The sequence below is a fragment of the Eschscholzia californica genome, unplaced genomic scaffold, assembly GCF_041429995.1.
Source record: "Eschscholzia californica isolate CP2 unplaced genomic scaffold, dmEscCali1.0.p SCAF_6, whole genome shotgun sequence".
Lineage (NCBI taxonomy): Eukaryota > Viridiplantae > Streptophyta > Magnoliopsida > Ranunculales > Papaveraceae > Eschscholzia > Eschscholzia californica.
The window spans coordinates 37,634,249-37,656,544 of record NW_028238483.1 but is presented as its reverse complement, the minus strand read 5'-3'; the positions used below and the strand labels follow the sequence as shown (position 1 = coordinate 37,656,544).

Sequence of the window (22,296 nt, the reverse complement as noted above, 5' to 3'; positions counted from 1 at the left end):
TTATATATATTGAACTTAGAGAAATAATTTAGTTTATATGATCATAGGTTTCTGTCAACAGATTGCCCCATCATTAGCTTCGATCATCTTAAGTACCCATTGAAATTGTACTTTAACATTTTACCAGGTAGACCTAATTTATTTGTGGTATATTTTGCAACAACTATAGAAATGTGAGAAAGGACTTCATTGTTCTATATTTCAACGACGTACTGTTTTGCTAAATATAATGATATTTTTATGATTTCTCACTTCATTAAGGTTTTCACCATTCTGATTACTTTTGCAAATATAATATCAATAATAATTTACAGTAGAAAGTGTATCTATTTCCCTTCATACCACACACAATGGGCTCACGTCTTCTAAATAATATGTAATTCCACATTGAAAAAAAAATATTATGCATAGAATTGGTACACCGCGACAATAGAAACTCTCATTAAGGGTATAAATAATGTCCAGTTAGAATGTAAGATATACGTTTTGCCTTAAAATGTATGTATGTCTTTAGGATAATTATGAACATATTTCATGTGTATGATGAGTAGTATCAAAATTAAATGATGTGTAGATGTATGATGTACAATTGTTTATTATGGTCATGTAAATTTTTTTTTTTGTTCTTTTTTTTGTTAAAAGGTCATGTAATTTTGTTGTTTCAAAGAAAATGATAGCATCTCATTGGAAATATTTCTCAAAAGAAAAACATTGTAACAAGAAAGTATATTATTTTATTTTTTTTGTTGATAAAAATATAGTGAGTTGTTTCAACAAAAAAGAAAAAAGAAAAAAGAAAATATTATTGAGTGGTTCCTTTAAAGACAGAACACAAAAATACAATAGACTTGAAAAGAAATATGCCGTCCAATCATTGTTCATAATAAAATTTTTGAGGAGCCCACCTACCTCAATTGGAATTATTGAGATGGAAGATTTAAAATATCTAACCTAAATTTGTTTTTTTTTTTCAACAAAGAAAACTTTAATCCACTCAAAGAAGGAAAGAGTTATTTCTGGTTACCCGCCTAATTTATAACCAATCTCTTGCTTAGTCCCCTTTTTGTCTTTTCAATACAAATTTGTTAGAATTTGTTGGTTGTTTTTCTGGTTTTACCTTTATCATCTCACAATAGCTTATCTTATTTATTTATTTATTATTTTTTTTTTTTTTTATCTTAGTTATAATCTTGGTTAACAAATTTTTGAGCGTTTCTTTATTTTTGTCTGTCTTTTTTATCTCATTGATACTTTCTCACTCTCTCTAATGTCTATGTTATGTCTCATATTCCAGAGTAATAAGAAAATGTAACGAAAATATTTCAAAAAAATAAATTAAAGATGTTAAAGTTTATGAAAAGAAAGAAAACAATATAAGAACCAGGAAATTGGGTCGAAAATCTAATTTTAAGTTTACCCAGTTAAAAAGACAAATTTAATTTTGTTCGGTTAAAAATCCAGCACTTGTATTTTGTTAGATTAAAAAACTAAATTTTTGTATTTTGTTCGGTAAAAAAACTCTATACTTTTGCAAAATATTTTTTTACAGTTTTTGCGACTTTTTTTTCACGAAAACAAAATAGAGAACTTTGACCAAATATTTCTATAAGAAATACGATTAATTATAAGGGTAAAAGTGAAAGACAAAAACCAACCCTAACAAAAAAGTTTAAACAGAGAAATGGAGAATGGAGACTGGAGAGGGGCCATTTGAACATTCGGTGAAATATAAGGGCTACTAGGCAGAAAACCACCAACGGAAATAAATACCACGTCAGCACTTAACGGTGAAATTAGAGTAGCTGTCCCGCAATAGGGGGTAAGTGAAAAGTCAGTTGACGGTTCAGTCACGCATTTTATGCTCCAAATTCAATTACTATTTAACAGAAAAGAATTATAGCCGTTAACCGACGTGTCAATTGCCGTTAAATTATATCCCACGTGGCATCTCACTCTTAAAACACGCAGATTTAAAAGAAAACAGAAACTCTTACTTTATTACTCTGATAATCAAATCTCAAATTTGGAGGATACCTTCAAAAACCTAACTGGTTCTGTACCTCATTGAAGTTCGATTATCTAGGGTTTCTGAGTTGATTTCTTTCCCATTTCTGATATTACCAGATTCAGAAAGACCTTTCGATCATAGTAAGAGAAATTAGGGTTTTTTTATTTATTTCAGCTATTAAGCTTTATAATTACGGAATAAAGGTGGTTGTTGTTTGCACTTTTGGTTTTTAGGGTTTCTTTAGCTTTAAGATATACAGATAGATTATCTTTATTCGCTTATCTTTATTGTTTCGTATAAATGTTATTTATAAATTTCAATTTATACGAATTTATATTGGTTAATTGATTTGGGGAAGACGAAGAGATGACATTTGATGACAGTGAGGTAGTTCCAGTATTGAAATTGAAAATGGTGGATGGAGGTGGAGATTATGCGAGGTTGAGGGATACGATTGAAATTGAAGAGCATGGAAGATTTGAGCTGCCCCAATCTCCCAGAAAGGGAAGAGCTTGGTGGTGGTGGTTAAAGATAGTTATCTTATGTCTTCTTCTAATTGCAGTTGCTGTGGTTTTCCTCATCTGGATTGGACCTTTCCTCTTGGTTAAGGTTGTTATATCTCATTTACCTCAATTTTAATTTTGAATTGAGTTTTTGGGTTGTTGAATTCACTCTCACTTTGGTCTTTATCAATTTGCTTTTCTAGGGTTTGTAATTCACGAATTATTCTGTTCAACACTGAGTTAGTTGAATTTATATCAATGATAGCAGGTGTATCTAATCTTGTAGGGGGTTTCTATAGTTTTCGCATGTATAATCTTCTTAGGGTTTCTAATTATTCTATAGTTGCATTTATATAGACATCACTAAATTAATGTGAGAATTTAAGTATCTTTCTGGTTTTATGGCTTTCCTTTGTAAGCATTAAGACATTAAGGAGGATAAAATCTAGCAAGGTTAATTTGTTTCGAATGCATTATAACATTCATATATTGCAACTATTAGTGACAAACTGACAACTTCAGGGGCATGTATATAATTTGTTTTTCGCGAGGGAATTTACGGAGTATGTTTCTTCTTCTTCTTAGTAGTCTAAGTTGGTTCTTGCAAATTAATTTGCTGTTTTCTAAATATTTAAGTTGAGTTAAAAATCTAGTAGGAAAAGTTCTGAAGAGTACGGACTGACCGACTTATCTCAATCTAACTGTCGAAAAATTTCTGAATTTTAGTAGATCATTGGCTTGGTAGAAATTTATGATGGCGTATAATGTGGAAGTGTATAGTAGATACTTGATTATTAGAGTGTCTGGTTTACACCAATTCTGAATTTGGCTAACATGGCTTGGTATTATTGAGTCTTCTAGGTAATGGACTCCATTGTGGAGTGTTGGTTCTTTCTGGGGTTGTACTTTTTTCTTCTTCCTGTATGAATTGTTGCACTGATTTGTGCTCTGCTTTGACAGGAAGTTGTCCCTATCTTGGACTGGGAAATGTCAACATTCAGCCCTCAGGTGCTGGGATTCTTACTGTTTGCTTCTATGACAATATTCCCTTCACTATTAATTCCATCTTCACCTTCTATGTGGGTAGCTGGGATAACTTTCGGTTACGGTTTTGGGTTCTTATTAATTCTAGCAGGATTCAGTATCGGCATGTCATTGCCATATTTTATTGGCTCTCTTTTTCATCATAAGATCCATGTGAGTAATTTAGTTTGGTCTTACCATAAAATTTTCATTACAGAGAAGGCGAGGCAAGTGGATTGTATCATTTGCGGACTAAGTTTTTGAATTTATGTAGGTGTGGATGGAGAAATGGCCAGAGAAAGCGGCTATCATAAGATTAGCCGGTGAAGGGGATTGGTTTCATCAATTCCGAGCTGTTGTTTTACTTAGGATTTCACCATTTCCATTTATTGTATTCAACTATGCTGCTGTTGCAACAAATGTTAAGTATTGTCCATATATACTCGGATCGCTGGTCGGAATAGTGCCTGAAATCTTTGTCTCAATCTACAGGTTCAGTTCCCCTTCTCTTTTCATGTATACTTTGCCTTGAGCTTACCATATATGCACATCACACTGTGTATAATGCATGTTCAAACGTATCAGATGGTAACATTATTTTATGTCAAAATGCTAACATATTAATAAGCAACTATTCTAAGTTAACCATCTAATCATCTTTCGTTTTGGATATTATGTATATTAGTACCCTTCACAGTGTATGGATAAGGTGTCCTATTTATCCGAAATGTAATTATATTTAAGTAATTCATCTAATCAGGTCAAAAAATTGGTCTTTACTGATATAGAAAAATCTTGTTTCAGTTTGATTGTTAAGTTGTCATGGATTGTCTAGACTCTAGGTTATCTATGGTCAAATCAGTAGTTGATTACTATTTTCGTTCATGTTGATAAAGTTAAGAAAGCGACTTGGAGTTTTTGATTAATAGGTGCTTCGTGTTGTTACATCTAAAACTTCATTTTTTCTCTCATTTCACTTTCGAGTTTTGATTATTTGGGTAGGCGAATGATATTTGTTTGGTAATTATTGCTTGCAAATCGAACTTAGTTGGTATGCATATATTAATAATGTATTTCGATGTTATCTGGCAGTGGAATACTTATTCGAAACTTAGCAGATGCAACTCAAAGTCACCATTCTCTCACAACACCACAAATCGTCTACAATTCAATTGGTATCTGTTTAACCGTTGCTGTTACTGTTTTCATCACAATGTATGCTAAGAGGACACTCAAGAAGCTACAACATGATGAAGAGCCGCTACTGATATAGGTCTTAGTCCGAGTTGCCTGACTCACCACGAGACTGCATTTTGTGGCAACAAGCTCAGTTTTAGATCCACTTCTTTCGTATAGGGTCCGTCTTTGGGTGATAAATTTCCAAGACTCCCAACTCATTGACCTAGTGGCAACGTGAATCTGCAACCTGCAAATCTGATCGGCGGATCAAACGGTATGTGACACGACCCACGTTATAGTTTGATGGGAGATATATGAAGAAGTGTATATGCTTGTATTATACAGGATGGCTCTTGAAGGTATATAGTGTGAATGTGTTAGAGAGAGAGAAACACTGAACATCCATGAAAGTGAAAGTCAAGTTTATATTGAAATGAGAATAAACACACATTATATCCTTGACCTTGTTATCACTTAATAGAAGAATATGTTATTTTCATTTTTTTTTATTAATGAGCAGATTTCTGAGTTGCCCCCTAGATTATGATTGGTAGACATTTTGGCTCCCTAAACTAACAGGCCGGTCCTTGAAGTGCTTAGGGACTTCGTTTTAGAAGATAGTAAAAGTTTAAAATGACAGGAGCTAACAGTTCCAAATTTGAGAGGAAGTTTGTGAAAGAATGCGAGAGAAGCGCCTTTAAAACTTCCCTTCTATGTATGCCTCAGTGTAACCTGGTTCGTGTGGAAGTGTCATAGTTCATGTGAAGTCACTTTGATCGAATGCTAATACCCCTCTGCACTCGAAGTCTAGGGTTCAACTTGCACTCATAAAATAATCACCTCTGGAAGGTGGGTGAATAGAGAATTACTATTTGTTAGTACAAAAGCAAGCTTCTAAACTCCTCAATTAATATTTCATTGAATTGAGGAATTGGACCAGATCCAAACTGGCCGCTCAACTAGCATTCAATAGAGTTGAAAATTTCTTGACTATAATTATTTAATTCTTGGGGAAAGTAACTTATTGACATTTAAGCCCTAAATCTAAAGAACCAACCAATGGTTGTTTGCCACGTCCTCTAATATAAACTTATGAACAAGTACTACTCATTTACTAACAAAATGAGTAAATACTGCTAATAATCAACAGAACTTATACTATAGTTTTATGCCCACTCGTTCTTAGGCCAACAGAATCTCAAAACCTTTAGTACTTTTTTTTGGGGCATATAATATTTGTTCTTAGGCTTGTAGAATCTCAAACGACTTAGGTGGATGGACAAGATATAAAGACAGAAGTGAGATTTATCTTTCTTTATACATCTTTCGGGTAAACCCGTCCAAGTAGATCAAGATTTAGGTCAAGAATTTGGCAACCTAAAGGTGGGGGGCATAATATCACGGTTATCACCATTCTTATATGAATGGGATAAATGTGAAATTAAGGGATACAATAGACATTTTAGAGAAAGAAAAGGTTAGAATAAGCCATGACATTGTTCATTGGGAGCTTTGCCCAAGGTAGGAGTAATTGCACGGCGCAGGCACCATCACATGCCCGCCTCTAACTCCTTCAACCATGGCTAAGTTATCTCTCAAGTCCTTCATCAAAAAAAAAAAAAGTTATCTCTCAAGTTTTTTTTTTATTATTATTTGTTACAGATTTCATTTTCTGAAATTTGCTCGCATTTCAAACAACAATCTTGAATAGCATTCATTACCTTGGTTTATATCATATCTTTTCTGATCTATGTAAATGTAAATGGAATAGTTTTTACGGCAAACGGATATACATTTGTTACACACACACACACAAGAAAAAGATGATGTGAAATCTCACTTACAATAAGAAAATGGTAAATAAAATGTATGGTTATTAGAAAATCTCATTAGCGAATATTCTAGGAGAGATAAATATGTGTTGTAAGATTGATGTCGAAAAATAATGTCACGTTCGTAATTACAATGGTCCAAGTGTCCAACGTTTTAAAGTGTTAAATATATATCTAACCTATGTTAAATTAGCTAAATTTCCTAGAAGCTCGAAAAAAAGGAATGCTAGTAAATTATAAATGAAAAAAAGCCACAAAAGTTGGCTAAAAGGAAGTAATTAAGTGCAAAATAATCCAAAAATAATGATATCTTAACCAACCATCTTTACTCCATGCTTGCTCGCAGGAATGGAATGCGGTTAATCACATTAATGACATTTTAAAATGGTGTCTGGTGCAGTTTGAATACGTTAGAAATCACATTTTAAGGATCGGTCGAGGGCCAAACCCATTGGGGTAGGTGGGTATAAAAGGAATCGTCAATTAAACAATGTGGAAACACAATCAATCTCCACTAATTCTATTCCTAAGTCCTAACCAAAACGAACAATATAATTATGTATTATGTTATATAAGAATCACATTCATTTCCACGTGCCAAACATGACCCTAATGTAAATATAACCATATATCACTCACACGAGAGCCTATGACTAACACCTCAAGGTTTAGAAAAATGTCGGAGAATAAGAAAAAACCAGACAGAAATTTGACGACATGAATCTCACTCACTTGAACATAAACCTGACTGAGTTAAGTCACTTGCTTCACAATTTCTGATGATCCTTTATATACTTAAACATGAATCACACCAATCCACATGAGATTTCTGCTTATAATCTGTCTAATTTTCACCCTAACACATTTTTCAGTGTTACTAAAAAAAAATAAGAAAGAAACTAGTTTTCCCTTATATCAGCAACCATCATAAAATAATAGATTTCAAACGTTGACTCCCGCCCTTTAGTTAACTTCTCATAACTCCCAAAACCCTCAAACCTATTCCACCCTCTCTCTCTCTCTACTTTCTCTCTCTAAATATTCTCTCCATCACCCCCCAAAAAACCAGAGAGAGTAACAATGGCTACTACATCTCACATAGCTTTCTTCTTGTTCTTGTTTCTCTCTCTACTTTCTCTCTCCACTTCTCACAACATCACAACAATTCTGTCTGCTTTTCCTGAATACAGTCAATACAACAGTTTTCTCTCTCAAACAAAACTTGCTGATGAAATCAATAGTCGTCAAACAATCACAGTTTTAGTTCTAACAAATTCAGCCATGTCTAGTTTAGTAGGGAATCACCCACTTTCAGTTATTAAAAACTCATTAAGTATTCTTGTTCTTCTTGATTACTATGATTCAATTAAACTTCATGATATCTCTAAAGGTACTACTTTTGCTACTACCCTTTATCAAACTACTGGTAATGCTCAAGGTAATCTAGGGTTTGTCAATATTACTAATTTCAAAGATGGTAAAGTTCGTTTTGGTTCAGCTTCTCCTGGATCTAAACTTGATTCTTCATTTACTAAAAGTATTAAACAAATCCCTTATACTATCTCTGTTTTAGAAATTACTTCTCCGATTATGGCTCCCGGAATTTTAACAGCTCCGGCACCCTCTGTTTCAACTCTCAATATAACTGATTTACTTGACAAATCTGGTTGTAAAACTTTTTCTTCATTGATTATTGGTTCTGGGGTTTTGAAGATTTACCAATCCGCCATTAATAAAGGGTTAACTTTGTTTGCCCCCAAAGATGAAGCTTTTGAAGCTCCTGGTTTACCAGATCTGAGTAAATTAACAAATGATGAAGTTATTAAGATTTTAAAGTATCATGCTTTATCTGGGTATAATCCAATTGGAACATTGAAAACTAGTAAAGATTTGATTTCTACTTTAGCTTCTAATGGTGGTGATTATGAATTAAAGGTTAAAGTTGCTGGAGATTCAGTTACTTTAGACACTGGTTTTGATAAATCTAGGGTTTCTGGTACAGTAATTGATAGTACACCTTTATGTATTTTTACTGTTGATGATGTTCTACTTCCAATTGAGTTGTTTGGGCAATCTCCATCTCCAGCACCTTCACCAGTTTCGCTATCTCCTTCACCTTCTCCAGCACCGGAGATTGATAGTGCTCCGGCACCAGCACCGGAGATTGCTAGTGCTCCGTCACCAGCACCGGATATAGCAAGTGGTCCTGCACCGGCATTTGATATTGGAAGTGGTCCTGCTCCGGCATTTGATATTGCTAGTGGACCAGCTCCCGGTGTGGCCTCTAAATCGGCGCTTCCATCCAATTTAGCACCTGGAGGAGCTCCAAGTAATTCACCCGGTTCGGGTTCTGGGACGGGTACCACCGGTCACGGAAGTGATGATGTAAGAGCTCCGGCATTGTTGAAAACCCTAATTACCGTATCTGGTGCTATCCTTGTTTGGGGCTTGTGCTGAGATCATGAGGAACACTGATTTTTTTTCTCTTTGAGCTTCAGATTTTAAACTTGTTTGTTTTGATTAATGACATTTTTAGTTTATAATAGTTGACCAATTTAGTGTTTTTTACTTCATTAGCCAACTTTTCTATTGCTAACCAATATACTGATCTCCTAGGAAAGAAAGGGTTATGCCTACGCCCATTCCCAACGACATAGTGAATAACCATCGGAAATAGTTCTACTGCCGACGGATCTCCAAGAAACCGTCCACAGTAGTCGATCATTGGCGACATAGTTCAACCCTCGGCATAATTTTCACTTCTACTGCCGACGGATCTCCAAGAAACCGTCCACAGTAGTCGATCATTGGCGACATAGTTCAACCCTCGGCATAATTTTCACTTATTACCGGGCGTGTAAATCTTTTTCATGAAAAGAAAATAACTTTTTTATGAGATAAAAAAATGCCATTGTTTGGAAAGATAGTGGGATGATTAAACCCTCACCATAACCCTGTTATTGTCTTATTGATATTTTTCATCTCAAATCAACTCTTAGAACTTGGAAACCAGAATAGCCACTGATTTGGAGCTATAATAAAATCCACTCAGAATTTAACTCATGACAGTCAAATTTCCAACAAGTTTAATTTGGCAGTAATTGATCAACTAATTGCTGGAACTAACGTTTCGACAACCTTCAGACGAAAATATAGAAAAATTGTTCCAATTCGAGCTTAAACCTATGTGTTTGTTGGTTCTTGTTAGATAAAAATAATAAAAAACGCACAACAAAAATTCAGCAAAATGTAAGTTATTTTTTCCCCAAGAAATGATTCATTAGTGAGTTTTGTACTAATTGAAGCTAAACCATAATATTACAATAATAGAACAATTGAAGTTCCAAATAAGCAAAGATTATACTCTATTGTCATATAATATTGTTGACCTCCATTTCCAGTGCAGAAATAGGAGACACACTTGTGCTTGTTCCAGCAACACTTCTCTCTTCCGCCTCGGTGTTAATGCTACTAGTAGTCGCTGCCGTCTTAGACCCCAATTGTTGCAGTTGATGAACTACATGTGACATTCTCGGCCGCACTGATGGAACATGTTGTGTGCAGGCATAAACAAGATCTACCACCTTTTGTATAAGGCCAACTTCAGGAATGTCCGAGATAAGCGGGTCCAATAAGTCTCGGTACCGGTGAGACTGGACCAGAGGTGTTGCCCATTCGAATATGCTAAGCCCCCCAACAGAATCAACTGCCTGTGCGGGCCTACGCCCACTAACAATTTCAAGAAGCAATACTCCGAAGCTATAAACGTCGCTCTTTGTTGTTAGTTCATTTCTGTATACAAATTCTGGAGCAAGATAACCATATGTAGCAGCCATTACTGTCCTTTCATGCATTACTTCCCATGGCACAAATTTTGAGAGGCCGACTCCCATTAGGTGTGCCCCGAATTCTTCGTCGAGTAATACATTGCTGGCTCGGATGTCTCGGTGGACTACATGTGGCTTCACTTTGTCGTGCAGGAACCTGTTTCCATTGGCAGAGAGGAGAGAAAAACATGTATTATATACCCGTAGGGATGGAGATCGATATGTGAAAAGGATCAATATAATGAAATAAGCATCCAATCAAACAAAATGGTAGGTTATGATACTAGATATACTTGAGAAGATGGGCATATTTGTCCTAAGAACTAGATTGCTTAATTTATAAGCTCTCGCCATGTATTCTAGCCGTAGTACATTTAGAAATGACACGAAAAAGGAAACCAAATGAACAACAAAAACTAATATATGAAGATTAATTAATGCAAGTTCGTAAAAAGAAGATTAAGAATTTCCACTTACGCAATTCCTTGAGCTAGAGTAGTGGCAACTCTCATTCTCATTGCCCAATCTAAGCTCCTACCACCTCTTGGAATGTGGTGAAGCCATCTATCCAGGGGGCCATTAACAACAAACTCGTAAACGATATAGCAATTACCATGATCGTAGCAACACCCTCTTACAGCTACTAAATTAGGATGATAAAGTCTTGCAACTCTTCCAATTTCAGAATAGAACTCTTTCTTCCTCTGAAAATTAGACCTCTTTAACCGCTTGACTGCTACTCTTGATCCATCAGGCAGAAGCCCACTATAAGTCCCACCTGTCTTTGCATCTCCAACAAGTCGGCTTCCTTCACTAAAATTTTTAGTAATTGAGCGGAGCTCCTCATTTGTAAAGACCTTCCACGATGGGGGTAGTAACGCACATGTTGCTGGATTAGATACTTTATGTGATCTTCTTCTTCTCTTACTACGTTTGTATACAAGGAGCCAAACCACAACCGCTAATGTCGTGAAAAGGATTAGGGCACTAACAACCGAGAGGATTGCAAAATATTCCTTGTGGCACCGTTTCTGGTAACATTTATCATCTAATGCAAAATATATCTTTCAGTATTTAAAAGAAGCATTAAGTAACCATCCAAATAGAGAAATAACAATCATTCAAGATATTTGACAACATAACTTCAGACTTCTACGTGAGGGTTAAGCAGTTAGGCTTGGGATTGTCTTGGGGTCGGCCAAGGGACAAGTCCATTAGGAGAAAGAAATTAAAAGAAAAACTGAAAAAGGATAAGTGGTAGTAGAAGAAAGCCTTTCCAAGTAACTCGGACGATCCAATCAAGCCCAACCAAGGAGCGCGAGAGAATATTGTGTGTGTATGTGTAAAGAACACAAATTATGAAGGTATGAAGGCAAGAATAAGATCGAGTTGAAACCATTTAAGCTTGTGCTTTAACCTTGGTTTCCTCATCACTTATTGGCAAGATTATTATGATCTTCAAACTTTCCAACTTTATTATAAGTCACCTAAGCCTAACAAAATACAATAAGATAGCGTGCGCGAAATGAAAGGCTTACCTATATCAAGCATGCATATAAACTCTTTGGAACTATTGCATTTGTCAACGGCAAAGGAGAGAGGAGTGTGATTCACCAAGGTACATGAACCAGACGGCTTAATAATTCGGCACGATGAATTGGCGCAGATGGAGTGAAGTGGTGATGCTCCTCCAAGGAAGACTGACTCGTTCCAAAATGAACCATTGTCAGACCACTTCCAACCCTCATCAAGGGTGGAAATGAAGCCTCTCCCACCAATCCAACAGCCATTGGTAGCCGAGGCGCCACATAAGTCCTGGACGAAACTCAGTTCTATGGAATTTGAAACAGCAGCCAAATGACCATGGAAGTGATTACAATGTGACTCAGACCCATCCCAAGAAGTCCCATTTGATACATGCCCAAAGCACTTGTTCTTGTTCGGACCGATTTCCCATCCAGAGGGGCATACTGCTATTCACATTTCAAAACCTAAATTAACAATAAAACCTACTAACTTGTACAAAATGATAACTGAACTATTAATTCTTCTTTGTCAAAAACAACATCTCAAAATCAAAAGTTAATAATTTGGAAACATGGGTTCAGTTAATCAGCAAGATTTGAACTAGATGAGTATCAAATTTAAGAAAAAAAATTACCATTTTGTTGTGCCCTAACTAGACTGCTGCTGCAGCTGAGAAGACAAAAGGTAAACCCCCATAGAAAGAAGTAGAAGAAGATTCTGGTGGGTGCTCCTCTCATTTCATCGGCGGCCATACTCACCCAAGCATTGTCTTAAAGAGTTAGAGTGAGAGAGATTGAGCTTGAAAAGATGAAAATGTTGAAGTAATTGAGTCGGAATTTACCCAATCTGAGGTTTTACTCTGAAAAACCCTAAAACAGAGAGAGGAAGTTATGCCCAAATTTGGGTTTGGTGGGGGGGTTCGTTCGAGGAGGAGGAGAAGAATCACTGGAGAATATTAATGAAGCAATTAAGAATCATACTTATTGGTTTACCTATAATTTTCCCAAAAATTACTACTTTCAAAACATAAGCTTAAACTCCTACAGAGATACTAGTAGATATAGAAGGTGGATTCTACATGAAATGGGGGGGGGGATACAATGATTTGGGTGGGAATAGATGTGTTTTTGAAGAAAAAAAAAATGTTTTTAAGCCCAAAAATTGAAAAACTTAATTTTAGCCCCTTCTACTCCACCACCACCACCACCACCACCACCACATTGATGATGTCTAAATTTGACTTTGAGATTATCATTCAAGATATGAAGATTTCATCAACCACAGTGAGTTGTTACTTACTCTTCACAGAACTTCTATGAAACTCCAAAACCTCTCCTAAACTCTAGTAAGTAGATAGTCTTTTGTAGTTCTAAAGAATTGAATTCAAAATCTAAATTTAGATATTGAACCTTGCATGGTTGATTAGGACGAACCTGTTTGCTTTATATGGGTTTGGTTTGTCGACTACTGATGAGCAGCTGAAATGAGACCGTGAGAATCCATCGGCTGAGATAAAACCACAATTTTGTGGTTGTAATAAGGAAATCAAGATCCTCCGGCTTAGATAAAACCACAATTCCGCAGTTGTTTCCTTATTGCATATGCTTCGTATTTGATGGATCTTCTTGTCGAATCTGTAGACTATATATGGAAAAGTTGTCTTCCAACATGTTCTCGCTTTAAACGTTACTTAGAATCTTAAATTTTAAGAACTTCTCTGCCCCAAACATTTGGTTGGATTAAGACTTGACGATTAAACTGGAGCCTATACCGCCTTTCCGTGCGGCTAACAGGTTTAAGGGTCGAGCTGATTTCCGCAGGCTCCTCTTTATTGTTACAAAGTCCGGAGCAGAGTTTAAACCAGGACCAACCTAATTGATTTAAAGCCAAAACAAGGCTTAAGGCGCCTTAGAGACACGCATCGACCTCCCAATTTCAAACTTAGGTGATAGTATCCCATTCGGGTTCACCTCTCTTGTGACTTGATGCCCTTGATTAGGGGCTAAACAAGAGACGGGAGGTCTCTCTCTCGGACCTCTCTGTTTGCACAGTTCGCACTCGCTAATAAAGAGGGGACATCTTTCTCGCACCTCTGTACAGACAGTTCATTCTCCTCTCTCGCACCTCTCCCTGTTCCTTCTATCTTATCTTCCACTGAAAAGAGGAGTATCCTCTGCACTGTTACCCTAACCATTTAGGGAGATTTTATAGGGGCCCCCCATTTTTGTTAAAAGGGCCCCTCCTTTAAAAGTGCCTCCCAAATCTCCCATTTTGGTTAGAAGGACCCCTCTAGAAAAAGGCACTCTCCCTTCTCTTGTTTGACCTAACGGTAAACTTAACGCCGTTAGGTCAAAATTATTAAAACCAAGAAAAAGTCCTTTAACTAATCAAAAGCTCCACCCCTCTTTCATCTTCCTCATAACTTTTGTTTCATCTTCTTCTTCTTCATCTATTACCTCTATCACTACCGCCATTTTCATCTTCATCTCTCCCGGTTTCTCTCTCTTTCTTTCTCCTCTTTCCATCTTCATCTCTTCCTCTTTCTTCTTCCTCATAACCGTAGGTTTAGTTTTTTTCGATTTTTTGAAGCTATATAGTTTGAATACTTGAATCTACTGGTTAGCAACACAAGGAAGAAGATTTGCGGACCTTATTTGGTCTGGAAGAAGGTGAAAATCAAAAGAGGAAGAAAACCTCCAAGTGAGCTTTCCCAGTTGCACCAGACCGAAAAGCTACTGGTGGCAAATACGGTGGGGTCGAGCTGTAAATGTTGCATAATTCGGCCTGAGCCCACCGAAAATTGGGCCAGTAAGACTAATAGCTGCTGGACCAATTTTCGGTGGGCTCAGACCGAATTATGTAACATTTTTCGGTGGGCTCGGGCCGAATTTTGTAACATTTTTCGGTGGGATCGATCCGAAAATTGCACCAGTACCTCTGTTTCATCTTCTTCTTCTTCAGTTTATCTTCTCTCTCTCTATAAAATCTTTCAACTCTATCACTAACGCCATTTTCATCTTCATCTCTCCCTCATTCTCTCTCGTTCTCTCTCCCTCTTTCTATCTTCCACTTTTATCTTCCTCAAACCCTATGTTTAGTTTTTTAAAAATTTGGTTATCACCCAAGTGGAAGAAGATGAATGTTTAGGGATTTGAGTTTTGAAGAGATTTAGGGTTAAGATGTGCAGATTGCTAATGTGGGTGATATACACCCTTAAAGTGGGTATTTTTAAACCATTGTATGGGGGGGCCTTTAACCAAACAAGGTCAATGACTATTTACCAAGTCAATGAATTTATGGGGAGGCCTTTTAACAAAAATGGGAGGGCCCTATAAAACTTCCCAACAATTTAATAGAACTCTACTTTAGAAGTATGAAAAAGTAAAGGAAACTACTAAAATGACAAATTTGATAGTTTAAGATAGTGAGATGATAACTTGTTATCTGTCTACAAACATAAAATCCAAACTCCCAAGGTTCATCACATGAAAAATACTGCTTCCGGACAAAGACCACCGGAAATTAACAGCAATATAACGAACCAAGACACAAAAAACCAGTTTCAGCACAAATTGTACCCCAATTCATAAGAAGCCAAAAGATACAAATCCATTTCAGACAGCAAGGAAGTACGAGTGTGACCTTCCAGGTTAGACGAATGCATCCTTTTCTAGTAGCTTCAATACATCCTGTTGGTTGTTCAGCTTCGCCACATCTATCGGTGTCTCTCCATCCAAGTTTTGGAGAGTCCTGGATCACGAAGAAGAAATTACGGGTAAATACAGGTCTCATTAATTTTATCTAACGAGGGTTGATGATAAATAGGCAAGGCAAAAGCTAAACAAATTTCTATTGAACACCTAAAGTACCGATGCTATGTGGTGGTGTTCCATGAATGGTTGATATCTGTTTAACACAAAATACATCAACGTAGATCCAATAATTCACAGCGCAACATATGGTCATTTCGGTACTTTGTCGATTTTTTGGGTGTTTGTCAAGCATCGTCCAACGGGAATACAGGATATCTACAAACAAGTTAAGTAAGCTTACACGGCAGCACCGTTGTCTAAAAGAAGTGCTACACATTCCTTCCATCCATAACCAGCAGCGTAATGAAGAGCGGTATTTTTATTTTTATCCAAAGCATCGACTGTGGCTCCAGCTTCAAGGAGGATCTGAGCACACTTTACCTGTTCTAAAACAGAAGACAGGTTTATTGACTTCTTTTACTGGAAACTTTCATATGCTGGCACAAACATGTTACAAGTTTATCAGCAAAAATTTATATACTCGTAATGGTGCAAATATCAAAATAATAAAACCAATCAGTGCTTTGTAATTGTCTAAGCAGTTGAGGGCGGGACCAGCTCAGGACAGGACATGGGCCAATGAGTCGATCTAAAAATTCCTACCTATACGCGCCAAGTTACTCTGACCGATTTGTATAACTCATATACGCACGCGCGCACGCGAGTGTGTGTGACTATATATGTAGTTATACGTACCCATGTGCACTACTGGCAAACTTATGATGTGGCTAAAGCCAGTTCAGATGGATGAGTTGTTAGTGTCAAATTCACAAATGCAAGGGATCAATTCAAATGTAGCTGAATTGGGTGGACGGTATTTTTACATATGCTAGGAATAATCAACCGTTTTGACAAATGAACAGGAATTCCTAAGAAGAAGAGCCCCGCACAAGTTATGAGATTCTTTACTGAGTATTAATATCTGATGAACAGTAATTTCTTTGAGAGATTACCATACCTCACCATACCCACATGCAGAATGTAAAGCAGTTCTTCCCTCTGAATCTTCTTCATCTTTATCTTCCCCAGATGCAAGTGCTGCTTTTAAACCCTATTACAGTAATAGAGAAACAACAATGAATATATAGCCTGCGAGATGGTAACTGATAAATAAAAATGTATAAGTCAATTACGGTAAGGACAAATACCTCAATGTCACCAACACTCGCAGTGTGATGTACAACTGATTCATCTTCATTAGGTGTTTCGTCTTCAGTATCATCTGTTACGTATTCTGTATCATCTGTTTCAGTAAGTTCAGTTGAAGTGGGAACTTCTCCTGAAACTCCAAGTCCCATAGCTTCTCCCAACTTCTGTAGAACGTCAGGATCATTCCAGTACCTAAAAACCCAAAAAATAAACTAAATTGATGGAGGAGCAGACAGTAAAACTCATAAACTAACGCTTTATTATCACAAAAGATGAACCACTTTTTTGCTTTCTCCAACTCTCATAATATCAAAATGGGCACCTATGGCGCAGTTAAATCATAGAGTTCATACTTCATCATTGCAGCTGGCCCGCCACTCTCAATCTCATCTAGTATGGGCTTTAAAGATGGATCTCCCTCCACGCGTGCCATTTGTTCTTCAAACTCTTCTATATGTATTGGATTTGCCAAAATTTCCAGCATACTGGAAGTAGATGGATCCTATCATCATATGAATAAAATTCTATGTTAATCTATAGGTTCACATAGTAAAGAGAACGATGATAAATGGGGAAAGACTGCTAATTACCTGCATTAAAGCATTGTTAAGGCGCTCAGACATGTTCATGAATTGAGGCTTTTGCATAACCTGCTGCAAGCTAGAGAAATATTGCTGCGTATCGAACTGAGAGATACCTTCTTCACCACCAGCATCAATAGACTTTTGTAGCTGCTCAGTCATTTGGTTGAACGTGGGATCATTCGCCATCTGCTCTACTAATTCTTTTATACTTGGATCCTATATTAAACAGATCATATAGGTTAATCAATAACATCCCTAAAGATGGGACGCAAGATTACATTTTCTCTCTCTAGCTAAAGATGCTAGATTCCCAAGTAATGTGTAGAGAAGAGGAAATACATTGAAGACTCTAGACATCGCAGACAGATTAAAAGGATCGCCTGGAAATCCAGCTCCTGACTCGATAGGAGATGTTTCCGACGTGGAACCTTTGTCATCCCCTGGAAAACATGAAGTAAATGCACGCAGAAAGTTAGCCACGGAGGGTTCTTAATTTCAAAGCTCTTGGCCCCCATTCACAAATATTGAACACAATCATGATAAAAGTGAAAGGAAAGCAAGAAACCACACATACCCTCGTTGCTAGAGGTCGACATATCTTTTTCGGAGTTTGACGCCATGAAGAAATAACTGCACGGATGAAAAATAAACTTAGTGTTTTACAATCAAACACAACAGAACTTTCAGACATAAAATCAAAAAAAACTCACAAGAAGACTGTTTTCCAAAAGTAAGTTAATCAAGGTGTTCCTTAAATCGTACATATAGCATTCAACAAAGACAAAATAAACATGATCACATGAAACCTCTATTGAAAGACCATAAAATAATCCAGGTAAACTATAATGGTCGGCCATCTTAGCTCTTACTTTTGCCAAGAGAAAGTGAACAGCTTGAATCTATTGTCTATGATGGGCATGAACAGGTAAGTTTGAAAGAAGGATCATATCCGCCAGAAATGGGACAACATATTGATACCTTCATTTGTTGGGAATTCTAAGGGTACAATTACAAACCCAACCATCCACCAGGGCAGACACCACTCAAATCATATCAAATTCAACCAGAACTCCAAAATCCGTAGAAAGACGCCACTACATTAGATGTGTGAGAAGCAAAGAACCAACCATGCCAAAACATGTGTGATGAACATGGCTCGGTAGTTCTTCTTTCGAAAGATACGGCTTTGTATTTCGAGAAACAATTTTCACCCTGTTTTCTTTTTTATGTCATCACTATCGCTTTGTTCTCTATCTAAATCTATCTCTCAAACCCTATTTCCTTTCAATGTAAGTCTATACCGAAAAAAACATTCAGCTTCATACAACTCAATTTTAAGAAACTGGAACACATCAAAAGTTAAGGAGAGAGAGCAGGAGCATGTTAACATCAACACAGAAATTTTATTAGTATATGATTCGGGATTTAAGAAATAAGAAATTGAAGATTAGGGATTCACTTACTCAGGGAATGGAAAAAGAAGAAGAAGAAGAAGTGAAGATTATGGATTATACTCCGTCAAGTGCTGCTGCTAGTATTTTCTTCCCCTCAACTACTACTGCAAATCCCCCCTACAGAAGCTCAGTTTTAAAGCTGAAAATAGTGAAGAAGAAGAAGAAGAATGGATCGAAATGTTACCCAATTTCTCTGCCTTTCTCTGTCGGAAGTAGGGGTGGGAATTGGGCGGGTATGGGCGTCCATGGGCACTTGAAGCATCGGGCTGGGCGGGTCGGGCACAAAATTTCAATGGCTATTAGGGTAAGCGGGTTAATTGGGCGGGCAATTTTGAAATTCGCCTTGCTCATTACCCGCCCAAGCCCATTAAGAAGTTCGGGTAATTCGGGTATGGGCGGGCGGGTAGCGGGTAATCTCATGACTTGAAAAAAAATCATTTTTTCCTTTTTTTATATAATCTAGAAACATCTTTCCTGATTCTAAAGAGACAATGTGAGATTAAAACTAGACGTTATTTGTGTTGTTCCTTTTAGGAATTTAATCTCACATTGAAAACTAATGAAGAATTCTCATGAGATATAATATAAACTTACCCCACTCTTTGTCCCCTCAAAGCCAAAGACTACTTCAGTATTCTACTAATAATTCTCTTGGGCCATTGCAAAGCAATATATTGGGTTCGTGTGATTTCCCTTAAGCATATTGTTTACCATCTCAACTAAGCCTAGCAACATAGACAGCTGGGGCTTCATCAACCCATAAAGTTGATGTAATTTGGTTGGTTATCATTGGGTGAGGTTAAGTGGGTGCGGGCATGGGCGGGTGCGCGGGTAGAGGTTTTAACCCATGCCCGCCCACTAAAATTTGGCGGGCTGGGCGGGTTGCGCCCGAGACGGGCGCGGGCGTCCATGGTCATCGTTGGGCTCGGGTGCCCGTGGGCGGGTTCGGGCTCGTGGGCAAAATTCGCACCCCTAGTCGGAAGACTCGGAACCCTAAATTTGGTTGAACTCTCAAAGCAAAGAATAGGTCACCACCTATTTCTTCCGCAGTCCTTCCGCTCAAATGAGTATAAATAAAAAATCTGGACAGTTTTTTTTTTTTTTTTTTTTGAAGAAAAATCTGGACAGTTGATCTTACAAAACCGTCAAGATTTTCTATCAAATAAGTACGAAATATAAAACCTCCAAATTTTCATACCACGTTCGCCCTGAACCAATTTCACTACTTTCATTTTCGTCTTAAAAACGGTTTTTTCTTTGGGAGAATTACTGAAACCCCCCAACTCTGATAATGCCTTTACTGAAATCCCCTACTTTAATTAGTAATTACTGAAACCCCTCAACTCCGTCTGATTTAACGGTATTGTGCCGTTAGAGAGAGTGAAATGTCCAAAAGACCATTTACTAAAATTTATTACTGAAACCCCCCACTTTAATTAGTAATTACTGAAACCCCCCACTTTAATTAGTAATTACTGAAACCCACCATGTAAACTTATTACTACCACCATCACCATATTCATATTCATGAATTTGCATGGAGGTGGACTTCCATAAAAAAAAAAAAACTACAGCTTGGTTGTTGATGATCAAAAGTAGTAGTACTAGACCAAACATGAGAAAGTTAGTAGTAGTATTATTTTCTAGATGAACTTGATTATGGGTCATGATCTCATTATTTTCTTATTGAGTTTAGTACTAATATTTTCATTGAAGAGTTTAGTACTATATTTCCATAATTTTGTGTCATCTTGGCCATCCATTTTGAGCTTCTCTATTCATTTCAAATAGTTGGGGGGTTTCAGTAATTACTAATAAAAGTGGGGGGTTTCAGTAAACGAATTATCAGAAGTGGGGGTAAAACGTAAGAGGGCAAGAAAGTAATATTTAAAATATAAAAGTTAAATCAAACGGAGTTGGGGGTTTCAGTAATTACTAATTAAAGTGGGGGGTTTCAGTAAAGGCATTATCAGAGTTGGGGGGTTTCAGTAATTCTCCCTTTTTCTTTTTATGAGTAGTATTTTTTATTGGTAGGTTTTTCACTTTCAGTCTCAAGTGAATGCTTTCAACAAAAAAAAAAAGTCTCATGTTAACGTATAAGAGTTTCAACAAAAAAAAAAATGTCTAAGAGACCCTAGAAATGTCAAGAATTGTAATCAAACCTAGGGCGTACTTTGTTTAACGGTTAGTGAAGCATTTTCCTAGTGTTTATTGTTTTCCTAGGGGGCTGAGTCGGTTTTTTTTCTTTAATTTTGATTATAGCTTTTTTGAGTTTTTTTTTTTGATGAATCATTGTTTGAGCTTGATTACTAAAGTTTTGAATGCCTTCCTCAAGATGTTAAATTACTTTCGTTAGGTGTTATGAGAACTAAGAAACTACGGTTAAGCTCAATGAAGACCACAGGTGAGCTTCAAATTTTTGTTCTTTATGTTGAAGAGCATTCATAAATTTTGTTACCAGAGGCGGAACCAGGATTTCAAACCAAGGGAGGCGAGCTCTTCCCTTGAACTTAACAGACTTTTTTTTTATGAAGTATACTATATAAGTAGTACCATACTTTCAATTGGAATCAAAACATACATTACCTAGGTTTAAGGTTTGGAGAGACTAACTTAAATGAAATTCTATTTTGAGTCAAAATCAATTTTCTTTTTTATGAAACAAAATCTAATAATATATTATGAACTCTCTACTCTCTAGGTTATGCATAAGTATTCTTATTCCAAGATCAAACTATAATAATTTAGAAAAAGAAACAAAAATCTCAAAATAATATTGGGAGAAACAATTATGAATATAGGCTTTATAAGTTTTCTTTATCAAATCTCATTGTTAAACAAATTAGAGAGAGAAAAACAAAAAACCCTAAAATAATTTAGGAGAGAAACTATAGGCTATAACAATTATGAATCTAGAATTTGCATATGTTCAAGATTCTTCAAGGTTAAACTAATCTAAAACAATTAAAACTTTAAAAAGAGAAAAACACTGAAACCCTAAAACAATCTACAAAGAAGAAACTAAAACAAATTTATCAAATCCCATTGTTGAACAATTTAGAGAGGGAAACAAAAAAAAAACCTAAAACAATTTAGGGTGAGAAACTATAGACTATAACAATTATGAATCTAGAATTTTGCATAGGTTCAAGGTTCTTCAAAGGCTAAACTAATCTCAAATAATCAAAACTTTAAAAAGCGAAAAACAATGAAACCCTAAAACAACCTACCATAAGAAACTAAAAGATACTACTACCTAAATGGCTGAATCAAAACTAGAAATATTGAAGAATTTTGGGAGAAATAAGATAACCAAATCTTCCTATCTCTTCCTCCCTCCCTCCCAATCTTTTCTTTCCTTGCAAATACTCTTGGTCTCTCTCCTCTCGGCTGGTGGG

The 22,296-nt window shown here is 36.5% G+C and overlaps 3 protein-coding genes and 1 pseudogene across 11 annotated transcripts; 2 read left to right on the top strand and 2 right to left on the bottom strand.

Moving 5' to 3' along the window:
- Window positions 1–1,909: 1,909 nt before the first annotated feature.
- LOC147534445 (uncharacterized) lies at window positions 1,910–5,212 on the top strand. The gene is made up of 4 exons (XM_086649527.1): window positions 1,910–2,617; window positions 3,472–3,708; window positions 3,809–4,026; window positions 4,627–5,212. The coding sequence occupies exons 1-4, from the start codon at window positions 2,375–2,377 to the stop codon at window positions 4,805–4,807; spliced, it is 879 nt and encodes a 292-aa protein (XP_086505653.1). The 5' UTR covers window positions 1,910–2,374; the 3' UTR covers window positions 4,808–5,212.
- A 2,240-nt stretch (window positions 5,213–7,452) lies between these two features.
- On the top strand, window positions 7,453–9,113 carry LOC147534444 (fasciclin-like arabinogalactan protein 8 pseudogene; annotated as a pseudogene). The gene has a single exon (XR_015227840.1). The product of XR_015227840.1 is annotated as a fasciclin-like arabinogalactan protein 8 pseudogene (transcript).
- A 670-nt stretch (window positions 9,114–9,783) lies between these two features.
- Window positions 9,784–13,976, bottom strand: LOC147534443 (protein kinase family protein / C-type lectin domain-containing protein). 2 transcript variants are annotated; one of them, XM_086651233.1, is made up of 4 exons: window positions 12,534–13,976; window positions 11,911–12,342; window positions 10,850–11,420; window positions 9,784–10,529 (listed from the first exon to the last, which is right to left on the bottom strand). In XM_086651233.1, the coding sequence occupies exons 1-4, from the start codon at window positions 12,649–12,651 to the stop codon at window positions 9,917–9,919; spliced, it is 1,734 nt and encodes a 577-aa protein (XP_086507359.1). In that variant the 5' UTR covers window positions 12,652–13,976; the 3' UTR covers window positions 9,784–9,916. The 2 variants fall into 2 exon arrangements, with proteins under 2 accessions (XP_086507359.1, XP_086507358.1); XM_086651232.1 differs by having other exon boundaries at window positions 11,911–12,345; window positions 12,534–13,542.
- A 1,323-nt stretch (window positions 13,977–15,299) lies between these two features.
- Window positions 15,300–21,254, bottom strand: LOC147534442 (ankyrin repeat domain-containing protein 2B-like). 7 transcript variants are annotated; one of them, XM_086651227.1, is made up of 11 exons: window positions 21,061–21,127; window positions 19,869–19,933; window positions 18,908–19,015; window positions 18,019–18,074; window positions 17,784–17,884; window positions 17,451–17,660; window positions 17,214–17,362; window positions 16,860–17,052; window positions 16,670–16,762; window positions 15,953–16,092; window positions 15,300–15,649 (listed from the first exon to the last, which is right to left on the bottom strand). In XM_086651227.1, the coding sequence occupies exons 4-11, from the start codon at window positions 18,062–18,064 to the stop codon at window positions 15,550–15,552; spliced, it is 1,032 nt and encodes a 343-aa protein (XP_086507353.1). In that variant the 5' UTR covers window positions 18,065–18,074; window positions 18,908–19,015; window positions 19,869–19,933; window positions 21,061–21,127; the 3' UTR covers window positions 15,300–15,549. The 7 variants fall into 7 exon arrangements, with proteins under 7 accessions (XP_086507353.1, XP_086507352.1, XP_086507351.1 ...); XM_086651226.1 differs by lacking the exon at window positions 21,061–21,127 and adding an exon at window positions 20,025–20,154 and having other exon boundaries at window positions 19,869–19,980; XM_086651225.1 differs by lacking the exon at window positions 21,061–21,127 and adding an exon at window positions 20,025–20,113 and having other exon boundaries at window positions 18,908–19,101; window positions 19,884–19,980.
- Between the last annotated feature and the right edge of the window lie 1,042 nt (window positions 21,255–22,296).

Excerpts from the sequence above, each read along its gene's own strand:
- LOC147534443 (XM_086651232.1), bottom strand. The coding sequence starts at position 12,651 with ATGGCCGCCGATGAAATGAGAGGAGCACCCACCAGAATCTTCTTCTAC. Across the intron at positions 12,346-12,533 it reads AGTTAGGGCACAACAAAATG|CAGTATGCCCCTCTGGATGG; the intron begins GTAATTTTTTTT and ends AAATGTGAATAG. Across the intron at positions 11,421-11,910 it reads TATATGCATGCTTGATATAG|ATGATAAATGTTACCAGAAA; the intron begins GTAAGCCTTTCA and ends ATTTTGCATTAG.
- LOC147534442 (XM_086651222.1), bottom strand. The coding sequence starts at position 18,363 with ATGCCCATCATAGACAATAGATTCAAGCTGTTCACTTTCTCTTGGCAA. Across the intron at positions 17,661-17,783 it reads CGATGTCTAGAGTCTTCAAT|GATCCAAGTATAAAAGAATT; the intron begins GTATTTCCTCTT and ends TGTTTAATATAG. Across the intron at positions 16,763-16,859 it reads CGAGTGTTGGTGACATTGAG|GGTTTAAAAGCAGCACTTGC; the intron begins GTATTTGTCCTT and ends TTACTGTAATAG.
- LOC147534445 (XM_086649527.1), top strand. The coding sequence starts at position 2,375 with ATGACATTTGATGACAGTGAGGTAGTTCCAGTATTGAAATTGAAAATG. Across the intron at positions 2,618-3,471 it reads GACCTTTCCTCTTGGTTAAG|GAAGTTGTCCCTATCTTGGA; the intron begins GTTGTTATATCT and ends CTGCTTTGACAG. Across the intron at positions 4,027-4,626 it reads ATCTTTGTCTCAATCTACAG|TGGAATACTTATTCGAAACT; the intron begins GTTCAGTTCCCC and ends GTTATCTGGCAG.